The 26,230-nt window shown below is 46.2% G+C and overlaps 1 protein-coding gene across 4 annotated transcripts in view; it reads right to left on the bottom strand.

Annotated features, from left to right (window-relative positions):
- The window catches only part of LOC144761737 (HAUS augmin-like complex subunit 3), a 185,909-nt gene that overhangs the window by 25,333 nt on the left and 134,346 nt on the right, over positions 1-26,230 (bottom strand). For all 4 annotated transcript variants that reach the window (XM_078646988.1, XM_078646989.1, XM_078646987.1 and 1 more), the window contains one exon: positions 24,854-25,275. In XM_078646988.1, the coding sequence (XP_078503114.1) occupies positions 24,854-25,275 (422 nt within the window). The remainder of the gene's footprint in view (positions 1-24,853; positions 25,276-26,230) is intronic.

Here is a 26,230-nt window from a genome sequence, read left to right as displayed (position 1 = left end):
TTTTAACTTTGTCTTATGGAACTCACATTTCTCGGCATTCAAAGTTAAACTAGCATCAGTGAACAACTGACTGTCATGCTTCTTCTGGGTAGCTCTGAAAACCAATAGGTCTTCAATGTAATTGAAGGGATTCATGGCAGGTTGTTTGATACACAATCATCTTTGACTAGCTCTGCAGCTGATGACACCAAAACTTAGTCTCCTGTAACAGAATAGATCAACATATGTAGAAAAGGTTGTAATGTACCAGCACTTCTCTTAGAGTTCCAACTGATGATATCCTTTAATCAGATCCAGTCGAGAGATACCTTGGCCCTATTCCATTGTGTTATGTTGGCGATGTACAGACCTGGATGTCATTCTCTTTCAATGGCCTTGTTTGCTTGATGCGTATCCACACAGATGCATACAGCTCCTTCACTGTACTTTTTGAGTACTATCACTGTGGGAGAAACCCATGGAGTTGGATACGTAGACCGCTCAATGATATCGTGCTTGAGTAAAGATTTCAGTTCCTTTTTACCAGCTTCCGGCAAGTGAAAGGCAATTTGTCTGTGTGTTTGAGCAATAGGACTGATGTCCTTATTAAAGTGTAATTGGACCTTCATAGTCTTGATTTTTCAAAACCAATGAAACAAAAGGTAATTGACTTACTATTTCGTGATCAGCATTCATGTTATAGTTCACGGATATCAGTCCCATATAAGAGGCTGCGCTGAAGCAGAGTAAACAGGCGCTTGGCACAGTACCTTGTAGAACATAAATGGGTGCTGCAACTTTTATTTTCTTATGCCTCATTGTAGCCACAAATGACCCTGGACTTTTCAGTGTTGTCGATGCAGCCCATGTATAAACTTTAGTTTTTGATGGCGTACGTCTTGTGCTTTGGCTTATTTCTCACTTTCATGACTAACTCATTCTCAGCACCTCTGGCCTCCATGTCAGCAGCTTATCGATCATCATGCTCCTAAACTCTGGCAGCCATGAGAACTTACCTCAGACTAAGAATTTCTCTCAGCATTCGTCGTCTGAACAAATCTGATAAACATCAGTCAATCACTCTGAGGCATGTTGCTTCCTCATCAAATTCATTTAACTTAGTGTGGGATGAGCGTATCCAGTCTCTCAACAAATTAGTTGATGGTCTCACCAGCTTTCTGTGTTTCTGGACTAAAGATGTAGCTTTCGTAATCTACTTTTGGCATTGGATTGAACTTGATATTCAAGGCTGCTTTGATTGGACTGTATGTAATGGTCAGCTCACAGTATTTTCTTTATGACTTTTTAGACCTTCACCAGCAAGATTTTTAAGGTACTTGATACTTTTCTTATTTGCTTATTTAATCGCATCAATGAAATCAAATGACTCTTTCCTGGCAGTCTATCTGATGCCAATATTCAACTTTTTGGCAGTATCAAATAGCGTGGTGGTTTCAAGAAGGCAGCTGCATTTTAACGATTGGCGGAACATACTGACCTGGAGAGTATAGTTCTCTCTACCATAGCTTGGTGATCTTGTCCATGCAAACCATCTGAGTCCTTGTGACCTGCTGGCCTCTAGATCATCTTTGATAATGCTAAGAAACAGGACTTCTTTCTTGGTCTCCATTGGGGAAGCAAACAGTCACCATTCCAATCACCGTTCTCGGCTTTCTGCACTTTGGAAAACTTTGGAGTTGGTTCTGAGCCCCACTTTGTCGGGGACCCGCTTCAGATATGGATGGCTCTGCAAGCACAACTCCAGGTGCTCTCTATGGGGTTACTCCTTCCAGCTCTGTGGCATGATGACGCGGTTTATTCCGAACTGGTAAGCAGAGGACTGTTGCCTATATCACTTTGATTTTAAGCATTTTTTTGCTGTCTGTTACCTGGTTGATCTCTGCCTCACAGCACTTCAGTCCACACCAATGTATGGCTTTGAATTGCGTAGTAGCGCAGTAACTCTTTGTGTGTTCTTTCCAGCAGTTTCTCAGCTACTGGTGTGTAGTCCTTACAGTGGCGTTTTCATTCCCTTCAAATGCTTTACTATTAACTGGGGTTATCGTGGCAAAGATGGCGGCCGTGACCTCGGCCGAGTAGGCTGGTGCCTAAAAACATACAACATACTCTTACTTATATGGCGCTTGAATCCCTGAGAGCGTGACTTTCTGCCAAACTGCTCTGTGTTTGGCGTGCTACGCTTCACTCCCGCCCTCACTCAGCTTTGCTCTCGTCAGGGCCCATTTGGCGGAGTAACAGTCTGGTGGGCTGCGGTAGCTTCATTCCAACAGCAGACATGCCCCCGAAGCCGACAGCGAAAGGAGCCGCAGCTGCATCAAAGCCCTGCAGCTCCACACGGAACACTATTGAAGCGGAGCCGAAAAACCCCGTGGCTGGTTCTGTCGGGATTTCCGAAAAGCGGAGTATGTCGGGCACTCTGAAATCTACTCCTCCCTCTACTGTTCCTACTCCGGTTCCAGCGTCGAAGAAAGGTCAGACACTCCCAGATTTGTTTAGCCGTCGTCTCCCAAAAGAGAAAGTCCCTGTGCCAATAAATGACGCCAGTACAGCCGAGAAGCTGCAGGACTTTGCGAAAGAAATGGAAGTAGCAAAAAATGTGGCCGGTAAGGGGATGAGTGTTGCTGCCGATACTATGATGCCACAATCACAATCACTGAAACAGTCTCATTCCCTTAAAGCAACCTTGGACTCAATGCTTATTTACGAGGCTGAAACTGGCAAAGTTGATTCTCAACCGATAACTAATACCCTCTTATATAATGAGGTTCAGGTGGACGCTGATAGCTATCTGGGGGCTCCGCTTAAACAAATATCGAAGTATTTGACTACTACTTCTCTCATATTTCCCCCCTCCAATGCATTCTGGGAACTGTAGTTCAGTCATGTACCCAATCCAGTATCCAACCAGCTTCTGTCTCAGAGCAGTGCTCCAATCTATTGCTCCCTAATGTTACTGATTTCTCCGTCGAGCATGGTCCTGATTCAAGGGGCTCTGTGAGCACTGAGGCCACTGATATATTTTACTCAGTCTCGGACCATTCATCAGTGGAGGAGGATGTAGAATTTGATGTGGAACTTGAATGGTCCGACTAGGACAGTGAATCTGGGGATTGGCGCCTTAATGAGGCTTCCAAGGACGTGACTTCAACGGTTGCAGTCAACACAGTCTGTAAAGTCCTTGCCTCCAAGGTATTGATAAGCGCTGCAGATCCACAGGCTACAGTATCAGATCAATCCGCAATAAATAATGAAGCTGTGGATCGCAACCTCTGTGGCTCCTCAACGGAGACTCCTGAGGAGGTGACTCAACAATCTACCAAACTATTATCATGCATAGAGAGGCAACAAGACAGGAGAATATGCGTACACAGGGGACCTGCCGCAGAATGCCAAACTCTTAGTCGTGTGGTGAAAACATGCACCGATATTGCCTCTAGGGTCGGTGAAGCGGAGGAGCGGATCTCCGCTCTAGAGGATGCAGTGGTAGCCCAGAAGGAACTGACAACGGAGATTAAGGAGCAGCGTGAGGACATCTTATGGAAGCTCACGGACTTGGAAAACCAAGCAAGAAGAAATAACTTGAGAGTTTGAGGCATTGAAGAAAATAAAGAAGGCGAGGATGTTCAGCAGTTCATAGTTGAGCTCTTTACCGAGGCTTTCCCAGAAGTTACACAATGGGACTGGAATTCGGAACTACAGCGGGCACATCGATTTCCACTTTGGAAGCGGCAGACCTCAGCCTCATCTGGCACTAACAGTACTTTTCCACGAGCCATCCTGATATGCTTCAATAACTCTAGCTCGTGAGAAAATATTTGATCTGGCTAGGCCAGATAAGAAGCGGATGGGGAAGGGATGCCGATTCTTTGTTCGGCCTGACTTTTGCCCAGCAACAGTCGAGCGGCGCTGGCATCTTCGCCAGCTCATTTCTCTATTTCAGGCAAATGGAGCCCAGGTTTTTCTACTTTTCCCGTCCAAGTTAAAAGTAATTTTTAAAGGCCTAACTAAATACTTCACATCAGAGATACTCGCTAAGGAGTTTCTGGGCTCTATTTAGTGTGCACTGCCTTATTTAATCTAATCTGATTGACTTAATCGGGATAGTAATTTTTTTGTTGTTTCAAGTTGCAGAGATTTAAAATGACCTGATTGATGGTTCTATTTTCTCTCTCTAGTTCATTCTCTTTGGCTGGTCAGGTCATCCGCAATCTTGTAACGGGGGGGGGGGGGGGGCTTTGGATCCAGGGGACCGCGGGTTCTCACCAACCTAACCGTCATAAGGACTTCGGTCCTGTTGCTCCACTTGGGGGGTGGGGGGCGAGGGGGGGGGGATGTTGGCTGATGACTCTGGGGGGGGGGGGTTGTTGGATGGGGGTGTTTTGGTGGTGGGGGCTCAGGAGGCGGTTTCTGTTTCCAGAATCATGTATGCGTATAGGAAATATGATTTACGCTGTAATGATTGAAATGCTTTGTACACTCAGGCTTAGAGGTTTGAATTTCTGCTTTACTAGTAAACTGGGTTTCAGAGGTTGTTGGTTTTTGCAATTTGTGAATGGGGGGATAAGTTACGTTGTGCCACATGGAATATTTGTGGTTTAAATGATGCCCAAAAACGTAGGATTTTCTGTAAGATTCTTCAAATTTTACAGGTTGATTTAATGTGTTTACAGGAGACTCATATCCCGTGGAATAAGCGAGGGTGGTTAAGATTTCCTGGTTATGAGCTAGTTGCTTGCTCTCGTCAGACATCTACAATTAGGGGTGTTGCTATTCTGTTAAAGATGGGGCTTGGGTCTCTTAAAAAAGTGAAAGAAGATAATTTTGGAAGGTGGGTTATTATCGAACTATTGGTAAATAGATGCCCTTTGTCAGTCTGCTCAATCTATGCCTCTAATCTGGACGACCCCCAAGTTCTTAGGAGTCTGAATTTGGAATTAGTGGGGTGGCCTCATCCAATGCTATTCTGTGGTGACTAATATTAATTTATCTAGTCAAATCAATCTCTTAACTCATCGTGGTTATGTGGGCCGGAAGCCCAGAGTATATAAGGCTTTCCAGATTCTTCTCCTGGAACACGGTCTTATAGATCTATGGCATTACCATCACCAAGATAAGAATGGACACACATTCTATTCTATCCCACACAATAAAATGGTTCGCCTTGATTATGTCTTTTTGTCCGATCAAAGTGCCGGTTCTGCTAGCATCGAGGTTGTTCCTAGGACTATATCTGATCACAACCCTATAATTATCGATCTCTCATGGGATCGCCCTACTCAACAAATTAGATCATGGACTTTCGAGAGGAAGCTTCTTATAGATCAGCAATATCAGGAACACATGGCTGCATGGATTCCAGAATTTATCAATATCAATAGGGGGACTGCTTCTGACTGTGGTTTGGGATACATTCAAAGCTGCTTTGCGTGGGGAAACTAAAAGTTTTGCATCCCACCGTTGGAAACAAGCACAGCAACAGATCAAAGACGGATTCCTAGCGCTACGACAAGCCGAACTTGAATTGAGTAACAATATTCGGTTTGGTCAAGAGTTATCCCGCAGTCAGAAGGCGGTCACCATATCAAAATCTAATTTGCTTGAACCACTTCATCAAGACCTAGCAGCCAAATACGTTCAATTTTGAGCTTTAATGTACGAATTTGGGGAAAATTCAGGAAAGGTTCTTGCAAAGAGACTACAACAGAGGGCTATGGCTAATCGAATTGTCCAAGTTACGGATCAACAGGGTTGTTTGCAGGAGACCCCCAGTGGTGTTTTGGATGTTTTTGTGAGCTTTTATTCACAATTATATACAGAAGATCCTAATATCGTTCAAAATCAATCCGACCTGGTTGAGTTTTTTCAGGCCTTAGACACCTTGAAGGTAACAACGGAACAGAATGAAACTCTTTCTGCTCCTATTAGCTGGGAGGAGGTAGAAATCACTCTTAAATCTCTGTCTAATGGTAAAGCTGCTGGCCCTGAGTTTATCCATCTCGAGTTTTATAAGACCTTTTTGCCACTGCTCAGACAAGAAATGCTAGCTGTTTTTAGGGCCGCTCAAGCCTGAGTCATCCCCGATTCTTGGCGACGGACCACTATTGTCTTGTTCAAGAAGAAAGGCAAGGACGAGTTGAATCCCTCCTCATATCGACCGATTGCACTAATCAACACCGACCGCAAAATTTATTCTAGAATTCTAGCTTTCAGATTAGCCCAAATTATAGTCCCCTTGGTTTCAATCCGTCAGCACGGGTTTATTCCCGTCAGGGACACAACGGATCATATCCGGCGTGTCATTGCGCTGCTTGATTGGGCTCAGGCCACGGGTTCCCCCCTCGGGGTGATCCTGTTGGACGCCGAGAAGGCGTTCGACAGGGTCTCCTGGGGGTTCCTCTGGTCTGTAATGCGTTGGAAGGGATTTACTGCTGAGTTTATCCAGGCCCTTCAGGCGCTTTATTTGGCTCAAACTGCTGCAATTCGTGTTTCAGGGAAAGAATATGGCTATTTTTCCATTAGTAGGGGGACTAGACAGGGTTGCCCCTGTTCCCCCCCTCCTATTTGCCCTGTTCAGAGATCCTTTCTTGAACATGATTGAAAAATGTCAGGGCATCTCTCCAGTCAGGGTTCGGGTGGTGGACTATAAGGCATTGGCATATGCCGATGATATTGTTGTATTAACGGACAGCGTTGGTTCCTCTTTCATAGCTTTAGAGAACCTCGCAGGACAATTAGGTGCTATATCTGGGTAGAAGTTGAATATCGTAAAGAACCAAGTTATTCCGTCCTCAGCTATGCCCTCCTCGCAGGTTCCTATAGCCAAAGAGGCTACGTATCTGGGGGTCCAAATTTCTTCTGAGGTTGATCAGATTTATATTACCCCCTATAATCGATTCACTCCATATTAAGTTTGTGAGAATGGATCACCTACACCTCTCTCTGTATGGACGATGTAACATCTTGAAAATGCTTGCCCTCCCAAAATTTCTATATCTCTTCAGGTCCATTCCACTCTTAATTCCTCAGTCGACATTAGTAAGAGCTGAAAGAATAGGTCAACGGTTTCTCAGGGGATACCGCAGGCCAAGAAGGGCTGCGAAGTGGACCTATCTCCCCCGGGATCAAGGTGGCTGGTCAGTCCCTAACTTGCTATATTATTATTGAGCTGCTCTGGTTCAGCATTTTGGCCTCCCCTTGCTCGGTGACACCGTCGATATTCCTCTCTGTATGTCTCCATCTATTTATGAAATAGCACTTGGTGATGCTGCTAAGGGAGTATTAACGTGTGTATTGGAACCAAGCTACTTTAAAAAAAAAACACATTTAAGATCTGTTGGGCCTTATTCTCCATTTGGCAGAAAATCTGCTCTCACTTGGCTATTTCAAATTTAAGATCTGTTGGGCCTTATTCTCCGTTTGGCAGAATATCTGCTCTCACTTGGCTATTTCAAAACTTAATCATTATACCCCATTTAATGCTTCTGGTCTGTTGCCCCCAATTTTTTATGATGGTATAATGATTATATGGAGCTCTTTAGGCCTAAAGGCAATTGGGGACCTAGTTCAGGATGACCAGTTGGCTTCTTTTTCTTTTTTGAAGGACAAATTTCATTTGCAATCAAATTACTTTTTTAAATACCTACAGGTTAGAAGTTTTCTTGACAAAAATTTCTCCAGAAATCCTAAAGTATATGCTAAGATTACTTTAATTGAATTAATTAGGAAGGAATCTAGAATAAGTGCCCTCTTTCAAAGCCTTCTGTCTGAACTTCCGGACCATCTAGCTGCCCAGAATGTTTAATGGGCCGCTAAATTTGGGGCCTCAATAATAGATTTGAAATTCCCGCTCAAATTAGCCAGATCTGTCCTAGTTTCTGGTACGTTGCGTACTCAAAGCTATATGGCTATGTTTAATCTGTACCATACCCCTGCTAAGATAGCTAGCTGGGGGGCTGCTAGAGGGACCAGTGGGGTTTCCTGCTCTAGATGTAAATTGGTTTCTGCTGATGCGATACACATGTTTTATTCATGCCCCAATTTAAGTTCTTTTTCAAACGAAGTCAAAGTCTTAATCAGTTACTTCAGATTCCGGTCCAGATTTCAGCGGAGTTAATAATAACGGGGTATGAATATTCAACTGCTTTTCAAAGAAGAAAGCATACTTTAGCGTTTTTGTTTATCGCCATGGCTATGATTAGATTATGTATAACATCACAATGGTTAAATCCAGAGGCCCCCACTTTCATCCACTGGAAAGCTAGGATGCTTGCATGGTACAAATTATGAGTCATCTGTGCAGTTTTTGAGGGGGAAGGAGAAGGCGCTTACATACCTTAAGAACTGGGCCCCTTTCGAGGATTAGCTTTCTCATTAATGTTTTTCTTCTACACTTAACGGCCTTTTTTTTCTCTCCCTGTTACCCATTGATTTGTCCATTTAATCGGTTGTGTACATATTCTTCTTTTTTTTGTTCTGATCTATGTTTAATAATATTGCTTTTCAATGTGTACTCCTAAACCTTATACTTTGTTGCATTTTCTCCGGATGCGCTCTTATTTTTCTTTTTGAAAATTATAAATAAAAAAAACAACAAAAAAACAATTAACTGGGGTTGCTACACCACTGCAAACTATCTGGGAGTGCACTGTCGATCTTCGGGTTACTTGGCCCCCTATCATGTCACCTGTTGTGGTGTCCTCCCCAGCCTGGGTACTTGCCAATGACTACGCCACACACAGTACTGAGTAGAACACGTCTTTATTCTTCTGGGTGTTATCACAAACCCAAACATTCTAAACCAGCATTCAATTTACTAAGCTCTAATTCTTATGTCACAGTTCTACGGAGTCCATCAATAGCCACAAAGGTTCTGCCTTTACATACTGACACTACACTACACCCGGGAGGGCGCTGCTCTTGCCAGACTTCCATCCCCTGGCACACAGAAAGCCTGCCATAAAAATCTAAATTGGAAAGGACATCCTTCCATACTGTGAGGGTGGAGAGGGGGACGAATAGGGCCTTTAATGTCTCATGGAGACATCGCTCTCAGGGCACTATTATATCACGCCATAGCAGTTATCAGGCGGTCATCAATCTGAACTGTGGTGTTATGATCAGGGGTCTTTGAACCAAGCTGTGATTTCCATCCTTGAGGTTAATTTTATTGCCGTCCCGATCCTGTTTAGGACACTTAAGAGCACCCTCACCCAGCCAGGCTGGCACACAGGCTCTACGCAGTGCTCTCATTTGGCAGAATTGATGGGCCTCTGACGCTTGAAGAATATGGCACCCTTATGTCCGTGCAAATATAGAGTCAGCGGTGCAGAAAACGGTCTCAGATTGGTCAGATCTGGCTCCCAGCTCCCGACATACTCCACCTAACAATTCCTCCTTCCCCGGGAAATATCAGATCATGTCCCTTTCCTCCTTGAGTTAGCCTTCCCTGCGAAGCTCTTGAGACCCTTGTGGACTATCAACGCCTCACAGATTAGGACTGTGCAGACTTTGTGGAGAAGATCCAATCATTCTTCGAGACAAATCAGGGTATTGTGGAGTCCGCTAGGGCTCTCTGGCCGATCAGCAAACCCACTCCTAGAGAACTGATCAAAGGATACGTCCGCAGCAAAGAGGCATGTAAGTTGCCACAAATGATAGACTTGGGGTCTCAGAACCTTACTATGGAATGACAACTGAGTCACCAGCCTTCAGTCAACCTGTATTGCAAATTGAAGCTAGAGAGGTCTTGTTTGAGACAGGTTTCCCCCCCCCGGAGGAGGCCAGGCAGTGCTGGAGGGCCTCAACCCATAGGATATATGACCAAGGGTACAAATCTGGCAAGCTCCTCTACTGGCTGGCTTCCAGGGATACAGCCTCTAGTATAGTGCCCTCTATTCGAGACACAGCAAACTGCCTTCATGAGTGAACCTCAGTGGTAGCGCAGGCTTCTGCGGACTACTACTGCAAACTTTATGCGGCAACCCCCAGGCCCCCCCGAGAACCATGATCTTCCAATACTGTGGGATATTCCACTACTGTTGATTTCCAAATTCTGACCCACGACCTTGACCAGCTACTCACTTTTGAGGAGATTGGAGAGGAGTTGTCAGAGTTGAACCCTGGGAAAACCCCGATCCAGACGGCTTCCCAATAGAATATTTTAAACGCTTTTGGTCCCACTAGCTCTCTTACCTCCTGGCATCATACAATCAAGCGGCGAACCAAGGGTCGTTTCCCCCGGAGCTGGATATGGCAACTACTGTTGTAATCGCGAAGGCCGGCAGCCTCTAGACTGGTGCTTATCATATCGTCCTACATCTCTTATTAATGTGGATATTAAGATATTTGCTAAACATGTGGCTATTCTACTCCAAGCACCCGGAATTTTCCCTCCCTCTACGCTAATCCCATCACTCTGGTTCAGGCTAAAGGGACCCTTTCACCGCATTTCACCTTCCAAAGGGGCACTCGTCAGGGCTCTTCCCACTCCAATTTGCTCTGGCGATCAAGCCACTGGCAAGTCTTAACTGCTGTGATGTTCAGGTGTGGGGGATGGTCTGGGGAGGGGGATTTGAAGAACGTGTGGCCCTGTGCAATGATCTATTGTTATTCCTCAGAGATCTGCAGTACTCAGGCTCACGTTGCCCGGAGATTCTCTGCTTATAATGTGAAGCCTTTGGACTCCTTGTCAATATATCTAAATCCCTGCTGGTGCCAACCAAGGGAGACATATGCAATTGGTCCTGGTGTGCCACAATCCCATAACGCCATCTATCCTTCAAATACCTGGGAGTTACATTTCCAGTCTCCCGGAGTTGGCATGGAGCCTTAATCTGAACCACCTCACAGTTGGGCTGCAGAGAGATCTGCAACACTGGGGCCGCCTGCCTCTGAATCCCCTGGAGCATATAGTTCTATTTAAAATCAAGGTGGTGCCACGCTTTCTATATATTTTTCTCAAACTTTGCCTATTTGTTCCCAAGGAGATGGCTTCAGGCTCGATCATTGAAGGTTGCCACCTTTCTCCAGATGGGGAAATGCCACAGTGTGGCCTTTGGCTAAGGGTGATGCTCTCCATAAGAAGGGGGAATGGGAATGTCTGACCTTTACGCTATTACCTAGCTGAACAACTCTATGACTGGTTTAACGGGGTGGGATCATCCTGCCTACCGGGAGGAATTTAATCTGCTGATGGAAGCAGACTTCTTCCACATGGCCTGGGCCTGAAGCAGACTGACCTCCTTTTGGGAGGGAGAATGGAATGGACCTTTATTGGGGTGGCTTTGATGGTGGTCAAACGTTACATTGCATGTAAATAGAAATTCCAAGATCCCCAATCATTGGAGAAGTGGAGAGGGGGGGGGTAGATTGGTGTGCCCAGCAGGAGCAACCGATTTATGAGACATGGGGCTGCCCCCGGAAACATGAAAAGATTTGGGGCAAATGGTGGTGGTACGATGGGCTAGATTTTGCAACTACATAGTTGTATACTGGTCTAATGGATAGTGTGTAGATGTGTGGAACTGGTCATATTGTGTGTTACTAGTTTTCTTACACCAAAAGTCAATAAAAATGTGGTTCTCAAAACACCACCTTGAGAGCTGCTGCATTATGGGAAGGGAGAGAAATGCAGGCTCCCACCATTAGCAACAAAACAAAATGAACAAAAAACACAAACCCTCATCTGGTCATTCATCTGCCTCACAATCCCAACCAATAATATCACAGAGGGTGGATGCAGAGCCACCACAGGCTGTGACAGACTATATTGTAGGCAATCACAAGACAATTGGCTTATGATACACACAGGATTTTTCAAATGTGGGTATTGCACGATGTGCAGATGGGCCAGGGACAACACAAAATGTTTTACAGATATGAAACTGAGAAACTATTCTATACGCCACAATCTCACGTCACACTAAGTTTGTGGTTTATATTGTAATGTGTAAATGTGGAATCATGTATGTTGGGAGTACGATAAGGGATCTCAAGGATCGGATATAAGAGCAGCAAAAAAAGAGCAGCAAAAAGTAGCTGTAGAGGTACACAAGAGCGTGTAAAGCACAGGGACGTCACAAGAGCTTTTGAGTCCTTCGGTATAGATCATATACCACGTGACCTACGGGGAGGAAATAGAGAGTTAACCCTTAGGAGATGTGAGGTAAAATAGATTTTGCATATACAGACAGCTGTAACTGGACTCAATACAGATCAGGAAATCCATTACTTTCTAGGACATAGGTAATTTGGTTTATAGTCCTATTACGATTATCGACACAATAGGGTCTCCGAGTTCATGATTGTAAATAAGGAATGATTTAGCGTTGAATTTGTTATAGAGATGTCGAACATACTTACCAATTGTGCCTTGAACTCAGAATGTATGTGTATCACAAATAGGTATCAGGTATATTTATAGATTAATTACTATATAAAATGTACTAGTTACAACACAGGCAAGTCCCTTGCATTAACAAAGACGAACATGCAGGAGCATGTGTGTACTTGTTTAAATGACTTTGTAAGATACGACCCAATTCTGTGACCTTGTCGTGTTTTTTTACATGTGATGGATGCGTTATTTGCAATTCACACCACTCATGTATTCACATTATACCGGATTGTCACCACTCACCAGTGAATTTTGGATACGGTCTCTTTGTGATTATGTTCCTTATGTACTTATATTGTACTTCATTGCCACTGCTCACCCAGTAAATTTGCATGTAGTTTCTTTTTGGCTCTTAGTTCTTTTGCAAGTTCGTTTAATTATTTCTATGGATATTTTTTAAAAGTTATAACCAGATGCGGGGAGTCTTTGTATATGATGCTGTCATATTTTATTACTGAATAGGCTCCGTAGCAGATGGATATTTTTTTGCTATACACAATTGGGGATTGCTAGCTTTTAGATGGCAGGTTTGATTCTAATGACAAGATACGTGTGTTGTGATGTATGAGTACATGTGACTTACGGTTTTGCCGATTCTGTTCTAAATTAACACAGACATAAGAAGTATAGTACTTGAACTCGATAATTTCCTTTCAGGAGGGATTACAGAATTTAGTCTGATACTATAACCGGACTATGAGACGAATGCTTCCTATTCACCCTTCAAGTACTTCAGTACCGTTTTAAGATGGCGGTGATAACTGACCTCACACTCTTCAAGCAATATTTTTTGCACGCTTTAGTAAACACGGCGTGTGAGACGGAGTAACTGACACAGACGCTGTGCCGGGATATTCGAGACGCAAGACCGTACTCGGGAAATGCAGTCCTGCCAAGTGTCACGAATCACGCATTAGACTAACGCATTCCAGTGGGGTGGTCCGCTTCACCACACTGAAATGCGAAGTCACACATATAGCGATTCCTCAGCTGTGCCTTGCCCGGCGGCCAGAAGATCCCTGGCTGCAATTAATAACTCAATTTCGCTGGAGTCGAGAGGCAGGAAGCTTGTGGTACAGTGCCAGCGGGGGCTGGCTGAGCTCATTATGCTTGTAACAGTGTAACAAAACACAACTGTGTGGAGTCGTCCATCATAGTGCTTCCCTTAGCTCGCAGGTACGTGTAGTAGTCGTGGGCCCTAGGCCCACATGCTCATAGTAATTGCGACACAGACACCATAGGCATAGTGGGTTAGTGAGCCACGAGCACGTGCGCTCGGCTCCTTTTATTGACTGTCACGTGATGTCGTGACATCAGTGGTGGGTGGGTGTTTAGTGTAGGCTTACAGTGTTAACCCTTAACAGTGTCAGCTAGGACACTACATTCCTCCCAAACTTTAATAAAAATTAAGGAAAGGCAAAAGTCTGAGCCTGTGGGAGGAAGTATATAAATATACAGTAATTACAAATTTACAGTGAGTCTCTTCAGCTGCTTGCTTGATGACTGTGATGGAAATTGCTGCTGGGACTTTATTTCTTCTTGGCTTGACGTCCTGGTTCTCGGTGGGCGTGTTCTTCTTTGCTTGCGCCGTGGACGTGTGGTGGTCAGTCCACGGAGATCTTGCTTTTGAGGATGACGTCAAACAGGATGACCAGAAGTTAGACTTGGATGGGGTTGTCTTCAGCTGGTCCGTCGGTTTCTTCACTGTAGGCAGCTTGGCTTTACTTTTCAAAGGGTGGAGTGTTCGAAGGACATTCTTCTCACTATGACGCCCCTCTCGCGGGTGTTCTCCTGCCACGAGATATCACCGGAGGCCCTTTTACCAGGTTTCCACTGGGCCGGGTATTATTCCACAGCGTTGCTCCAACTCCACAGTCTGCGTGTGAATGGAGGAGTCGATGGGGTACTACCTCGCAAAGTCCATAGCTCCACCTGAAGGGTAGTTGTTGACTCTTGCCTTTGCGCACAAGTTCCTCATCTTCCTGGGACGTGCAGGTTAGACGGCGATGGACTCATCTCTCGTGTTGGGACCCTCTGCCACCGGTGTCCCTGAGGCCTTTGCCCCTTGGATCTCCACGGGCTGGTGTGGATTGGTCAGTTCTCCTTGTTCAGGACATCTGAGCTCCCTCAGCTTCCAGACTTCCGCTCAATCCCAAAGGTGGGTGTTGCCAATGGTCCGGCCTGTGCTCTCCTACCGTCCACGGGTCGTCGGGGTCTTGTGAATAGGTGCCTGTTCTGTTCTTGGTGCTATCAGTGTTCTCCAGGACGTGCGGGTCACTGTACACGATGTAGTAGTGTGTCACCTCTTCTTCTTCTTGTAGGTGTGTGGACTTGTTACACCTCTCTTCACCTTTTCCAGAAGTTGTTGATGATGGCGTCGTGCCACATGACTTCTTACTTTAGTTCTCTTCTTCATGGCATCGTGCCACTCTTCTCCTTTTCACGACACAGTGCGGTCACCTTTCTTCCTTTGTCTTGCTGACCAGGCTTCTTCAAGCAGCGTGCACTCCGCCTGTTTCCTTCTGGTCTTGTCCTGTCTTTAGGACACTGTCTTCTCTCCACTCTTCGGTGACTGGACCGGTCATTACGATCTTCTCTCTTGCTTCCTGTTACTTCTAGTTTCTCTGTTGGTGTTGCGTCCGTCTCTCCGGGTCTTCTGATCTCTCAGTTCACGGACGTCTTCTGGCAGGACCTATTCATCCTGACTTGGCAGAATTTCTTCTTTCATCTTTGGCGATCATTTGGGGTGATCGGCTTTTGTTTGGGTGCCCCTCTGGCTTGTCGGATCATCCTTTTGTTTTGGGCAATCGCTTTGCTTGCAGATGGGGTGGACAGCTTCCTCTTCGTGAGTCTTCTCGCTATCCGCGACCGTTGGGATCGCTGTTAGTTCTGCTGCAGTGCTTTTGCGTTGGCGCAGTTTCTCCTGCGCTCTTCGTGTGCTCTGCTTTTCCGGAGGGTTGGCTTCACCTCTCCTTGGACCTTCTCCGGTGGATGCACTTCTCGTGCTCGCTTCCGGTGAGGCTCTTTAGCTTCTTGGGGCGTTCACCTTGCTTGGTTGTTTCGCCTCCTTTTTGCTGCGGGGTAACTTTGCGTTACTCTTCCGGTGCACGTCAGTGTGCAGTGTAGTGGCAAGTTCTTGCTTCACTTGGTACCGTCGTGATACATCTTCAGTGCAGCTTTGTTCCTTGCGGTTCCTTTGATTCTTTGGCGTTGTCGCTCTTCCACTTGCGTGTCGCACTTTTCTTCTTCACACTTGGGTACTTGCCTCGCCCGTCTTCTGGTGCTTTGGGTGTGGCTTCCTCTCTGTTAGGCGCTGTCCTGTACTGTCCGCGTCCGGGGTACACTTGCGTTCTTTCATCGGTTGCCTTTGGATCTTGCTGCTTGCGGTAGACGTTTCCGACTTTCCCTCGACGTCCAGCGTGAGGTTGTCTTCTGCGATTGTGGTGATCACCTGTGGCCACAGGCGTCACTTCTGCCGCGGTGTTTGGTCTGCGTCTTGATCCGCGTCGCTGCAGGCTTGCTTCCCCTGTAGGCTGTCCCTTGTGCTTGTTTTGTTCTTGTGGCTTCTTTTGGGTGCACTGCTCACCAAAGTCCACTAGATGGCAGTGTATGCTGTTTGTTTTCTTTCAGTAGCTGCTGGCCCCTTCTTGGTGATTTTCTTCCTTGAAGTCCCGGGCTTGCTGTCTTCCCTGGAGTGTCCATGAGAGGAGGGGGCTGGAGTCACTGCAGGTAAGTCCTTCTTTGTTTTTCTTGATGTTGAGGCAGTATGCAGCTTGCATCACTGGATCTGCAGTCCTCTTCCAGTGTTGGTGGTGCTAGCGTTTTCCCTTCTTTGCTGGGGACCCAGGTGAAGGCATTCTGCTCTGCGCCAGCAGCAATGATTGTCCGCATTTGCTTCGCCTTCCCTGCCTGCCTCTTTTGGGTGCAGTTTCCTTTCACTTTTTTTTTTTGTAACTTGGGGCAGTCGGGCACGAAAGTGTTTTAGGTGCAGGCATCATTCTTGTCCTGTTATGGCTTACTCCGTGCAGAATGGCAGATTGCACTTTCTTTTGGAGGGAGGGGGCGGGCTCTCTTGCAGTCTAGCTGACCAGCACGGCCGCCGGCCGTCACACGCTTGTCTTCCCCCTCTGTCCCTGCTCGCAGCAGCCTTTTAGTGTTCACGCTGGGCGGGGGGGGAAAGACACTGGGGCTCCTGTTTCTGTCTTTGGATCTCTCGGCGGCAGCTATACTTGGCATATATTTCTTCTTCGTGCTCCCGCCCGCAGCAGCCTCTGTCACGATGCACAGGGGGTGATAGCAGCTCCCAAACACTGCGGGCTTATTCTGTCACCTTCGCTGCTCGCCTCAATCTCCCACGCCGTGCGCAGGGGGAAGCTGATGAGATCAGTCTCGGCAGGTCGCGGTTGGGCTTCGCTGACCTCACTTGACGCCCCGCGGCGGTTCCTCTCACGCTGGGCAGGGAACACTTCAGGCAGGCCGCGGGTGGGCTCCGCTGGTTGCTGCACTTAGATGTCTTTCACCCTCGCCGCGGCCGCCTCTCATCACTCATGCGGCGCGGCGGGGGACGGCAGACGCTGCTGGCAGGCCGCGGGTGGGCTCCGCTGGCCTTGCTGAAGTAATTGTTCATGGGGGTCGCCACTGGCAGGCCGCGGGTGGGCTCCGCTGGCCTTGCTGAAGTAATTGTTCATGGGGGTCGCCACTGGCAGGCCGCGGGTAGGCTCCGCCGGTCTGCTTTTAATTAGGGTCAATTCACGGCTGCTTCGCGCCCGGCGGGGCGCCTGACCATGCGGGTGGGCTCCGCTTATGTTCGGACATGAGGGGGGTCGCTCCTGGCATGCGCGGCCCCCCAGGGTCATTCACAACCCCTGGGCTCACCTCCGGCCTACGGGCCTTTACTCCTTCCGCTCCGGCGGGGGTCACTGCTGCTGCGGCCGACTCGGGTGGGCTCCGGTCGGTCCGCTTGGGGCACAGTTGCGGCCGGTGCAGGTGGGCTCTGGCCGGTCCGCTTTGTCGTCGACGCTGGGACCGGGGCTTAGTACACGCCCCTCGGGCCACTCGGCGGCCGGCGCCGCCTCACCAGGGGGTGCCCTTCACACGGGCTAGCATTCTCCTCCCTTTTGGCAGTGGCTGCGTCGCGTGGAGTTCGAACCACTCCCTCGTCGCCATTGTAGTAGTCGTGGGCCCTAGGCCCACATGCTCATAGTAATTGCGACACAGACACCATAGGCATAGTGGGTTAGTGAGCCACGAGCACGTGCGCTCGGCTCCTTTTATTGACTGTGTCACGTGATGTCGTGACATCAGTGGTGGGTGGGTGTTTAGTGTAGGCTTACAGTGTTAACCCTTAACAGTGTCAGCTAGGACACTACAGTACGCAGAGCCACTGGAATTCAGATCTTCGGGTCTGCTGCCTGCATTGAGCTTTCGGCGTAATTAAATCAATTCCGTGACCGGACCGGACCGATATGTGCTGTTGCTATTCTGTTTTTTTCAGACACATAGGCCTGCTGCCTCCTGCAAAAATACCCTTAATGCCTGCTCTTCAAAACTTTGCTGGGGATTGAGAACACCTGGTCAATTTAAATATAAGGACAGTAGGGTAAGTGGCAATATCGTGAACGCTCAACTTCCCTGGACTACCGCTGCCACCCTAAATAAGTAGGCGCTGTTGCCTGCCGATATGTTAGGTTACTTCATAAAGTCTGGATGGGGGTATTGCCTCTCTATCCTGGGAACAGGGACTTAAAGGTTTCATTATCACCCTTGTCATTCCGTTGTGGGTACTTTCAATGGAAGTCGGTGGCCAGATGGGCAGCGAGCTGGTACAGGGATGCACCATAAGTATGGATTACATAAATGACAGACAGACACAATATGTACAAAATAAGATCCTGGACCGTACACGGACCTAATAACATGGCTAAAAGATATAAAGTTCAGGCCTACTTGAAACTGAGAGGGGTGCACATTGCCATTTTGTAAGAAATGCACATGAATAAATGTGAGAGGGCAGCACTATGCAAAGGATGGAGGGGCCACATCACATTCACTGAATAATCAGCCTTTGATAGGTGGACACTGATCCTCCAAGAGAAAATAGATGCACAGGGGCATTATACTATGCTTAGTGAACTTTTGGCAGGCAGGGATATCACCATATTGAATGTCTGTGCCCTTAACTCGGACCAGAGAACCTCCAGCACTATCTCTCATACACTTGCCCCATTCATGCCCCGAGCAGTCCTCATGTGAGGGGACTTTAGTGGTGTAATGGACACTGTTCCAAACTTCCCCCCTCAGGCAGGACTGGCTTTTGGCGTGGGCGAGCTGTGCCCAATCCACCATTTTACAGAGGGGCTCGTGGAGCTGTCTGCATTAAAGTCCTGAAGACAGCAGCATCCCTCTTACTGGACTCCAATGATTCAGACTAAACTGCTTTTAATCATTTTTACTTGAGGCAGGTGCAGTTTCACAACCTATTAACCCCCTTACTTCCTCTCACCCACCTGCCGACACACATCAACACTGCCATTCGCACCACCAACAACTTGGTACAAGCGTGATTGAACTACGCTGTGGGGAGGTGCAGAGAGTTTGTGCTCCGAGGACAGTTACGGCTTTGATGTGTGAATGACCTGTAAACACAAAATGGAACCCCCCGCTACCTTATTTTATTCACCAGCTGCAAGGAGGGCACTGCATTTCTTTCTATCTATGGTGCTATCCAAGCAAGTGCCAGTTCTGCCCTCAGGGATTCTCTTGCCACTCGCCTTGCAACAAAACTTTACACCTGGTAGTAACCCTGGTGTCTCATGGACACATGACTGGTCAACCCCCAGATAGGGACTACTTGTACTTTTCTGCCCTTCACAAACTCCATGGCCGCCTTGAAACATTTCTATGCTCATAAGACACGCTAGACTCAGTGGCTGATAAAGAATACCTACCAAGGACCAACTGAGGCCTTAACCCACTCCTTCTGACCTTATCCTGGGGTACAATACAAATTCTTATCTCAAGCTGGAAACTGAAATCCAAGACCATGGATAACCCTATTTTTCGGGACACCATATGAGAAAAGGTCTGACAATAATTAGCGGATAACGAAGGAATCACCACCTCTGTACTAAACGAATGGGAGGCGTTCAAACTAGTTGTAAGGGGACAATGCATATTCGAGTCTGTGTATTCGTCGAACACGGATGACAAAAGTACAACCCTGGAAATGACAGATGTCTAGGACAGGATAGACCTGGGAAACCAGAGCTCCAGGGTATACTCCTTGATGCTAAAGAATCTGTCATAGAGAGAACCAAACGCCTCAGCTGCTTTGTCTACAAAGAATATATGATCTAAGCACATGTGGAAAGAGAAAGCTGGACCCCTACTGGCATAGTAAGCCAATCCAACCAAATGGGGGCTTGTAAATCCTAGATACAGACAACCCGGGGTGGCAGAAACCACAAACAGGATCAGATACACCAGGTCTACGCGGATTACTATAACATGCTCTAAACTAGTAAATCAGGACAACCGAGAGAACAGTCTACAGCTATTTCTAGAAGGGCGACCCCTGCACCACCTCCCACTGGAGGATGTGGATGAACTAGTGGCGGAAATATCAGTGGAAGAAATTACGGGGGAGGTGAGGAGAATGGCCAGAGGTAAATTTCTGGGCACAAATGGACTCCAAGTAGAATTTTATGTGACATATTGAGACACTAGCCCCCTCGATTCGCCGCCCTATACTATGAGGCACAGAAGGTACACTGCCTCCCAAGGGCTATGAGGGAAGGGCTAATAAATCCCCCAATTAAAAACAGGGAGACCTGCCACAGCTGTGACAGCATACAGACCACTATAAATGTTAAATGTTGACTATAAGATACTCAATTGCATTCTCCCAAAAAGACTCATTCCTCACATGTAAAATCTTACCCCGACCCTGAGCAAAATGGGATTATATCAAGATATAATAAGGCATTGAACCTTCAAAGAATGCTGGCTATCCTGCTGGATGATCTGAGAATCCAAGTGGAGGCTGTGTTCAAATCCGTGGACATCAAAAAGGTCTTTGATAGCCTTGAGAGTGACAAGCTCTATGCTGTCCCATCACAAATGGGTCTGGGGAGGGGACTCCTTCACTGGACGAGACTTCTATACTCTTCTCCCACTGCGAGAGTGAGAACGGGGATGGTGATTTCCAAACAGTGTTTAGTAGAAAGGGATACCAGACAGGGCTATCTAAGTCCCCATTATTATTTGTCATTGCAGTGGAACCGCTGGCATGTAGAGCTCAATTAGGCCACCATTTCACAGGGATATGTACCCACAGGATCACATATTATATTACACTTTATGCAGATGATCGGATGCTTTTTCTAGGGAACACGAGGGAAGACCTGGAGACGGCAGTACAACTCCTTAGCAACTTTGGTTTGGTGGCTCAGCTGCAATGGTACCTGTGCTGTCTAAAAGGAGATGCGGAAGGGGAAACCGAGGATGACCCGACACCCCACCCCAGATACATTGTTGACCCTCCTTCTAGACCCCAAATGTGATGCCCGTGGAAATGGAAATGTAGCAACCTGAAAGTAATTACACACTGTTGGGTGTGCGCCCTCCAGAAGGCACATACTCTTGTGCCCTTCCCACCCACATTTCCTCTAAGGGTCCCGGCTGCTCTAACAAGAGAAGAACACAGAGGGAGGCTACATAGATGGGTAGATATGAAGGCTTGAGATGTTTGTTGACCCGTTCCAGGATAGGAACCAGCCAACCTTTACAAGTTTAGATAAAAATACAATGTCTTAGCAGGTCATTTCCTGCTCCATGGCGCCCTACTGGCGAACATGCGAGGACACTGGGGAAGGGGAGGTACCAAACCACCAACACACCAGGCCTGCCCCTTCTCTACGGAGGCAACACACAAACTGGTTTTGGGACTATATCATACACTACAAACAGATATGACCCAACCACTCACACAGCTAAAAAATGGGAGGAGATATAGCAGCTTCAATATCGGAAGGGGACTGGACTAAACCCCAATTAATGATCCCAAAAATATCCCATAATGTACAATTTAACTTACTCAACTACTATGTACTCCAACTGGCATACCTTACTCCTGGCAGACTTAATACAAGGTAAAGCCCTGAACTGGCTGGAGTCTTTTCTATCGAATAGATCCCAGTCCATCTGTTTAGGAAACTTCACCTCCCCTCCTCTGAAGATCAAATATGGGGTGCCGCAGGGAGCAACATTGAGCCCAACATTGTTCAATGTTTATGTTTCTTCATTGGCGTCTATAGGCAAAAAATGGGGCATTAATATCTGCTCCTACGCTGATGATACTCAGCTGATGGTAACCCTCAATGGTGAAGAGGACGCCAAAAATAGGTTACACAACTGCTTGTCAGAGCCATCCAACTGGATGCATGGTCACTACCTGAAATTAAATCCTGACAAGTCAGAAATTCTTCTATTCGGCGGATCCAAACAGCTTTGGGACAACTCTTGGTGGCCAAATACTTTAGGCACCCCACCAAACCCAACCCTGACCGCTAGAAACCTGGGAATCCATATGGACACTACTTTATCCATGAAGCATCATGTTACCACAATATGTGGCAAAGGATTCGCCATACTAAAAATGCTGAAACGTGTTTTTCCCTGGATCCCGATGGAATGTAGACAGATTTTAGCTCAATCTTTACTGATTAGTAGGCTGGACTACGGCAACTCGCTGTTTGTTGGTATGGCGGATTATTTATTTTCAAAACTACAGCTGGTCCAGAACGCGGCAGCCAAAGCGGTCTGCGATAAGAAAAAGTACGATTCGGCCACAAATTGCCTGAGAGCGTTACACTGGCTGCCTATGAGGCAAAGAGCATCTTTCAAAATGCTGTGCATTGCCCATAAAACTTTGCATAATACTGGTCCCTACATCCTGCGGAACAGAATCAAGCTCTATGCCCCAGTTCGGAACTTACGTTCACAAGCCACAGCTAAAGCAGTCACCACACAAATAAAATTATCCAGGATGGGTGGACGTGCCTTTTCGCACCTTGCCGCGAAGTGTTGGAATGACTTGCCTATCGATCTACGATGTACTGATTGTTACCTCACTTTCAGAAAAAAACTAAAAACTGCATTATTCCCTAAATAGAATGATAGTAGTCCCTGGAAATTTGCTTATGGTTTACTGTTTAATGTTAGCGCCGTGATATCCTTGTTGGATGAGTGTTGCGCTTTAGAAGTACATATAACAATAACAATACCCATTTCCCTCACACAATGCATGAATTCCCCAGGTGCGGCTTAGAGTGGGAGGGAATGTTGCACATGATATGGGGGAAGTCCACTGCTGAATGGCTACAGGTCGAGATACACCATTTCGGGAAAGATGTTATGGACGATAACATTGAATTATCTCCAATGACTTGTATACTTGGGTTTAACCCAGGTTGTCCAAAAAGAAATTGGAATCCAGTGTCATTGATCTTGCATTGATATTGGTCAAACGCTGAATAACAATGTGATGGAAAGCTCTCACCGGACTACAGACTGATAGATGGAAGGCAGATCTCCTTAGCTCGGAGAACAAGAGGGGGCACACTCCTTAAAGTCGCAAAGAGGGACATAGGATTATTAGAATTTGCTAGAGCATGGGAGAGCCTCATAGAAACAATGAGAGAGGGGAGACAGGGAATGAGGAGAACATTGCCTCTTCATCTTGAATGCTACCCCCACCTGCTAGCCCTGTGAAAGTGGCTTCTGAATGACGGATCCAAGGTCTGCTCTCAATATCCAGAATGCTGATTGGGAGAGGAGATGATCACTGACACGGAGTGCACCCCGACCACGTTGATCAAGTCCCACCCGAATGGCTACATGGACGCCCTAACCTCCCGATTTCCTTTTTACCACCGCCCTATTATATGATGCAAGACACCATAAGGGTATGGGGAAGTGAAGGGGTGGGAGAGATCATGGTTGGGTTAGCATGGAATTGTTCACCTGTTTGTTGACTATAAGCCTGAAATGTAAAATGCACTTCTGTACTACCGTGGTGGATGTGGGACAGAGGGGACGACCTTCCGATGCTTAAAAATTCCTTTCTACTAGCCATTGTTTATCCTACCCTGCCCAGAGATCCCCATAGATGCATACCTATTAGCCATGTGCAAGCATGGTTCAAAAGTACAAAATTTGATAAAATATGTTAGCAAAAAACATTGTATGTACGATCTACGATAATCAAACAGATCATATATAAGTTGTATTGCAAGGGACAAAAACTAAGTCATATCTCCTCCAACAAGAGTACTGTAAATTTGTAAACTTACACCTCTCTAAGAAAATGTACTCGTCTATCAGACTCGAGAAATATCACTTGAATGTTTTTTTTTCCCTATATAATCAGGTTTTTCAAATTCTCTGGGCTCCATGAGGGAGCCAAGAAACACAGTTCCTGCTTGTCTAATACAGATCGCACCACAGTGAATCTTCCTAACAGTGAACTCTTTGTTGGCTCACCGAGGTGCGAGTTGTGGCATAAACAAAAAGGATGAATTTGGGCCCAAGACATAATGGTGCGGTCTCTAATCGATAAAAACGGGGAGGGGAGTTGGCCTAACGATTAGGGCGGTCGACCTCGAATCTGGGGAACCGGGTTCGACTCTCGGCAAGGACGCTGAACATCCTGTGATTCTGGGCAAATCACTTAATCTCCCCGTGCCTAACAAAAATTAATGTGCCTTCATGTAATGCAACTGGTGCTATGTAAGGCGCTCTGATACCCGATACCTTCGGGTCAAGTTTGTGCTACATAAAACTCTGTAAAATAAAACAGTATCATACAGTTCATTTTTGTAAACATAGTTCTACCAGCAAGCAAATATGAGAAGAATCTTAAAAGGGAGCATATTCAAGGGACCACCACATCAATCAAAGTGCACATGAGGCAAAGCAGTTTTGAAGGCCACCGAGGACTTTAGTCAAATGAGCATCCTTGATATAACTGGGGTACTTAGGAACCACTCACCAATGCCTGAAAGTATCAAAGAACCACTAGCACCACACACTATTGGATAACAAGAGAGGACACAGATAGTTACCCTTAAACAAGCACCATACCAAAAATGCATGTAAAATGAGAACATCTCTGTTAAGACAGCTATGGCAAAGGCACGAGAAAGACGGTGTTAATTACAGACTTGAGTAGGTTAATGGCAAAATTAAGAAAACTTCATGAATTTGGTTTTGTACAATCTTCATCTTCTATCAGTGTTATGTTTAAACCAAAAAAGGGGGTTGCACCACAGAGGGGAACAAAGCTATTTCAGTTCTCATTCAAGCAAAATGTATTTCCTAAAACAAATCGCACATCAGGAGTAGTGTAGCTATCAATTAAGCAGCTGAACTGAAATATCTTATGACCTGGATGGGCCTTACCTCATCACAGTTTGGTCTTTTCTCTCAATTTGAGGTCGAGGAAGTATTTGGGAGAAGATACTAGGGTTCCCCATATATGTTAACCGTTCCTCTAGACCAGAGATTTTAGCCCTCAAGTCACTCCTAATTTCCTCAACCAAACGTGCAGTTTGGCCATGATTGTGCAGTTCCACATCCAGAGCCAGAGCGAGCACATCTTGCCGGGACCTCTGTTTCAGGATCTGACACACCATCACTTCCTGCTTGGAGGACAGATATTGAAGTCGAACCGTGTCTACATCCAAGTCTGCAAACAGGACAGGCAGCCTGAAGTAGGATGCATTTTCATCGATCAAGGAAAGCAATTTCACACTCAACTGTGCCACATCCTCTTCCAGAGCGTGAAGCTGCTCGCCCAATCCAACCACCTTCCATTCAGGCAACTGAAACAGAAAATAGAAATAAACATTATTCAGCCTAATTAGGCAAACACAGTTGTGCATGCCACCATACCGCAGTCATATCAAACCTAATAAAAATAGCTTACCCCGCATTGGCTTGCCTTGGATGTTCTATTGTCCAATTGTTCAGACAGGTTTGCAAGCAGACATAGGCACAAGGAAGCAAGTACTCAGACTCTGCCTAAACGTGATCAAATATTTGCACTTGGATGGGCTGCTCTTTTCGTTGCAATTTGGATTTACAGGTGAACTTAGCTGTTAACTAGAAACGTGGAAAGGCACTTTGCAGGCTCAGAAGTTGTTCGATCAAATCAATATGGTGTGCTGGCACTACACCAAAACTATAGTGCCAGATGTGAGCTATTAAAACATTAACATAACAAAGGTGTATGCTAAGTAAGCACGCTCATAACCACTTTATAATTAAGGCTACTGTGTACAGTTCTAAAGGCCACGAGTGCATGCCAGTTCTGTAAATCTCATTTGGATTGTCTGCCCCATGTTTTGGTGTCAGGACATTCTCCAGACAAACTCAAAGTTTAAAGCCATTCAATGAGACCAGCACGAAGGCCTGGTAGAGAAGGAGATCGCAGATCGATCACAAAAGACATTTGAATGGTTTTAAACGTACATTTTAAGGAACACAGAAGGGGCAAAAGGGGAGTGGCAGAGGAGGTTTTTTTTTCAGATTCAGAAATTATTTATTTCCACGAAATATGTTCTTGTAGAAATATTGCACACATTTCCAGCATATTAAAAAAGGGAAAAACGGATATTTTTAGTAACCTAAACAACAATGCATGGTTGCACCCTTCAGCCACGACGACTTACAAATTATACAGTTTCAACTATATAAACTTTAAAAGTTCCCCTATCCAATAAAATCCCCAGCCAAAAGTCTCATATATTTAAAACCTTCTGTTAAAAAACAGTACAT

The sequence above is a fragment of the Lissotriton helveticus genome, chromosome 6 (assembly GCF_964261635.1).
Source record: "Lissotriton helveticus chromosome 6, aLisHel1.1, whole genome shotgun sequence".
NCBI lineage: Eukaryota > Metazoa > Chordata > Amphibia > Caudata > Salamandridae > Lissotriton > Lissotriton helveticus.
Note: the sequence above shows the minus strand (reverse complement) of the source record. Positions and strands in the feature narration are given on the sequence as shown.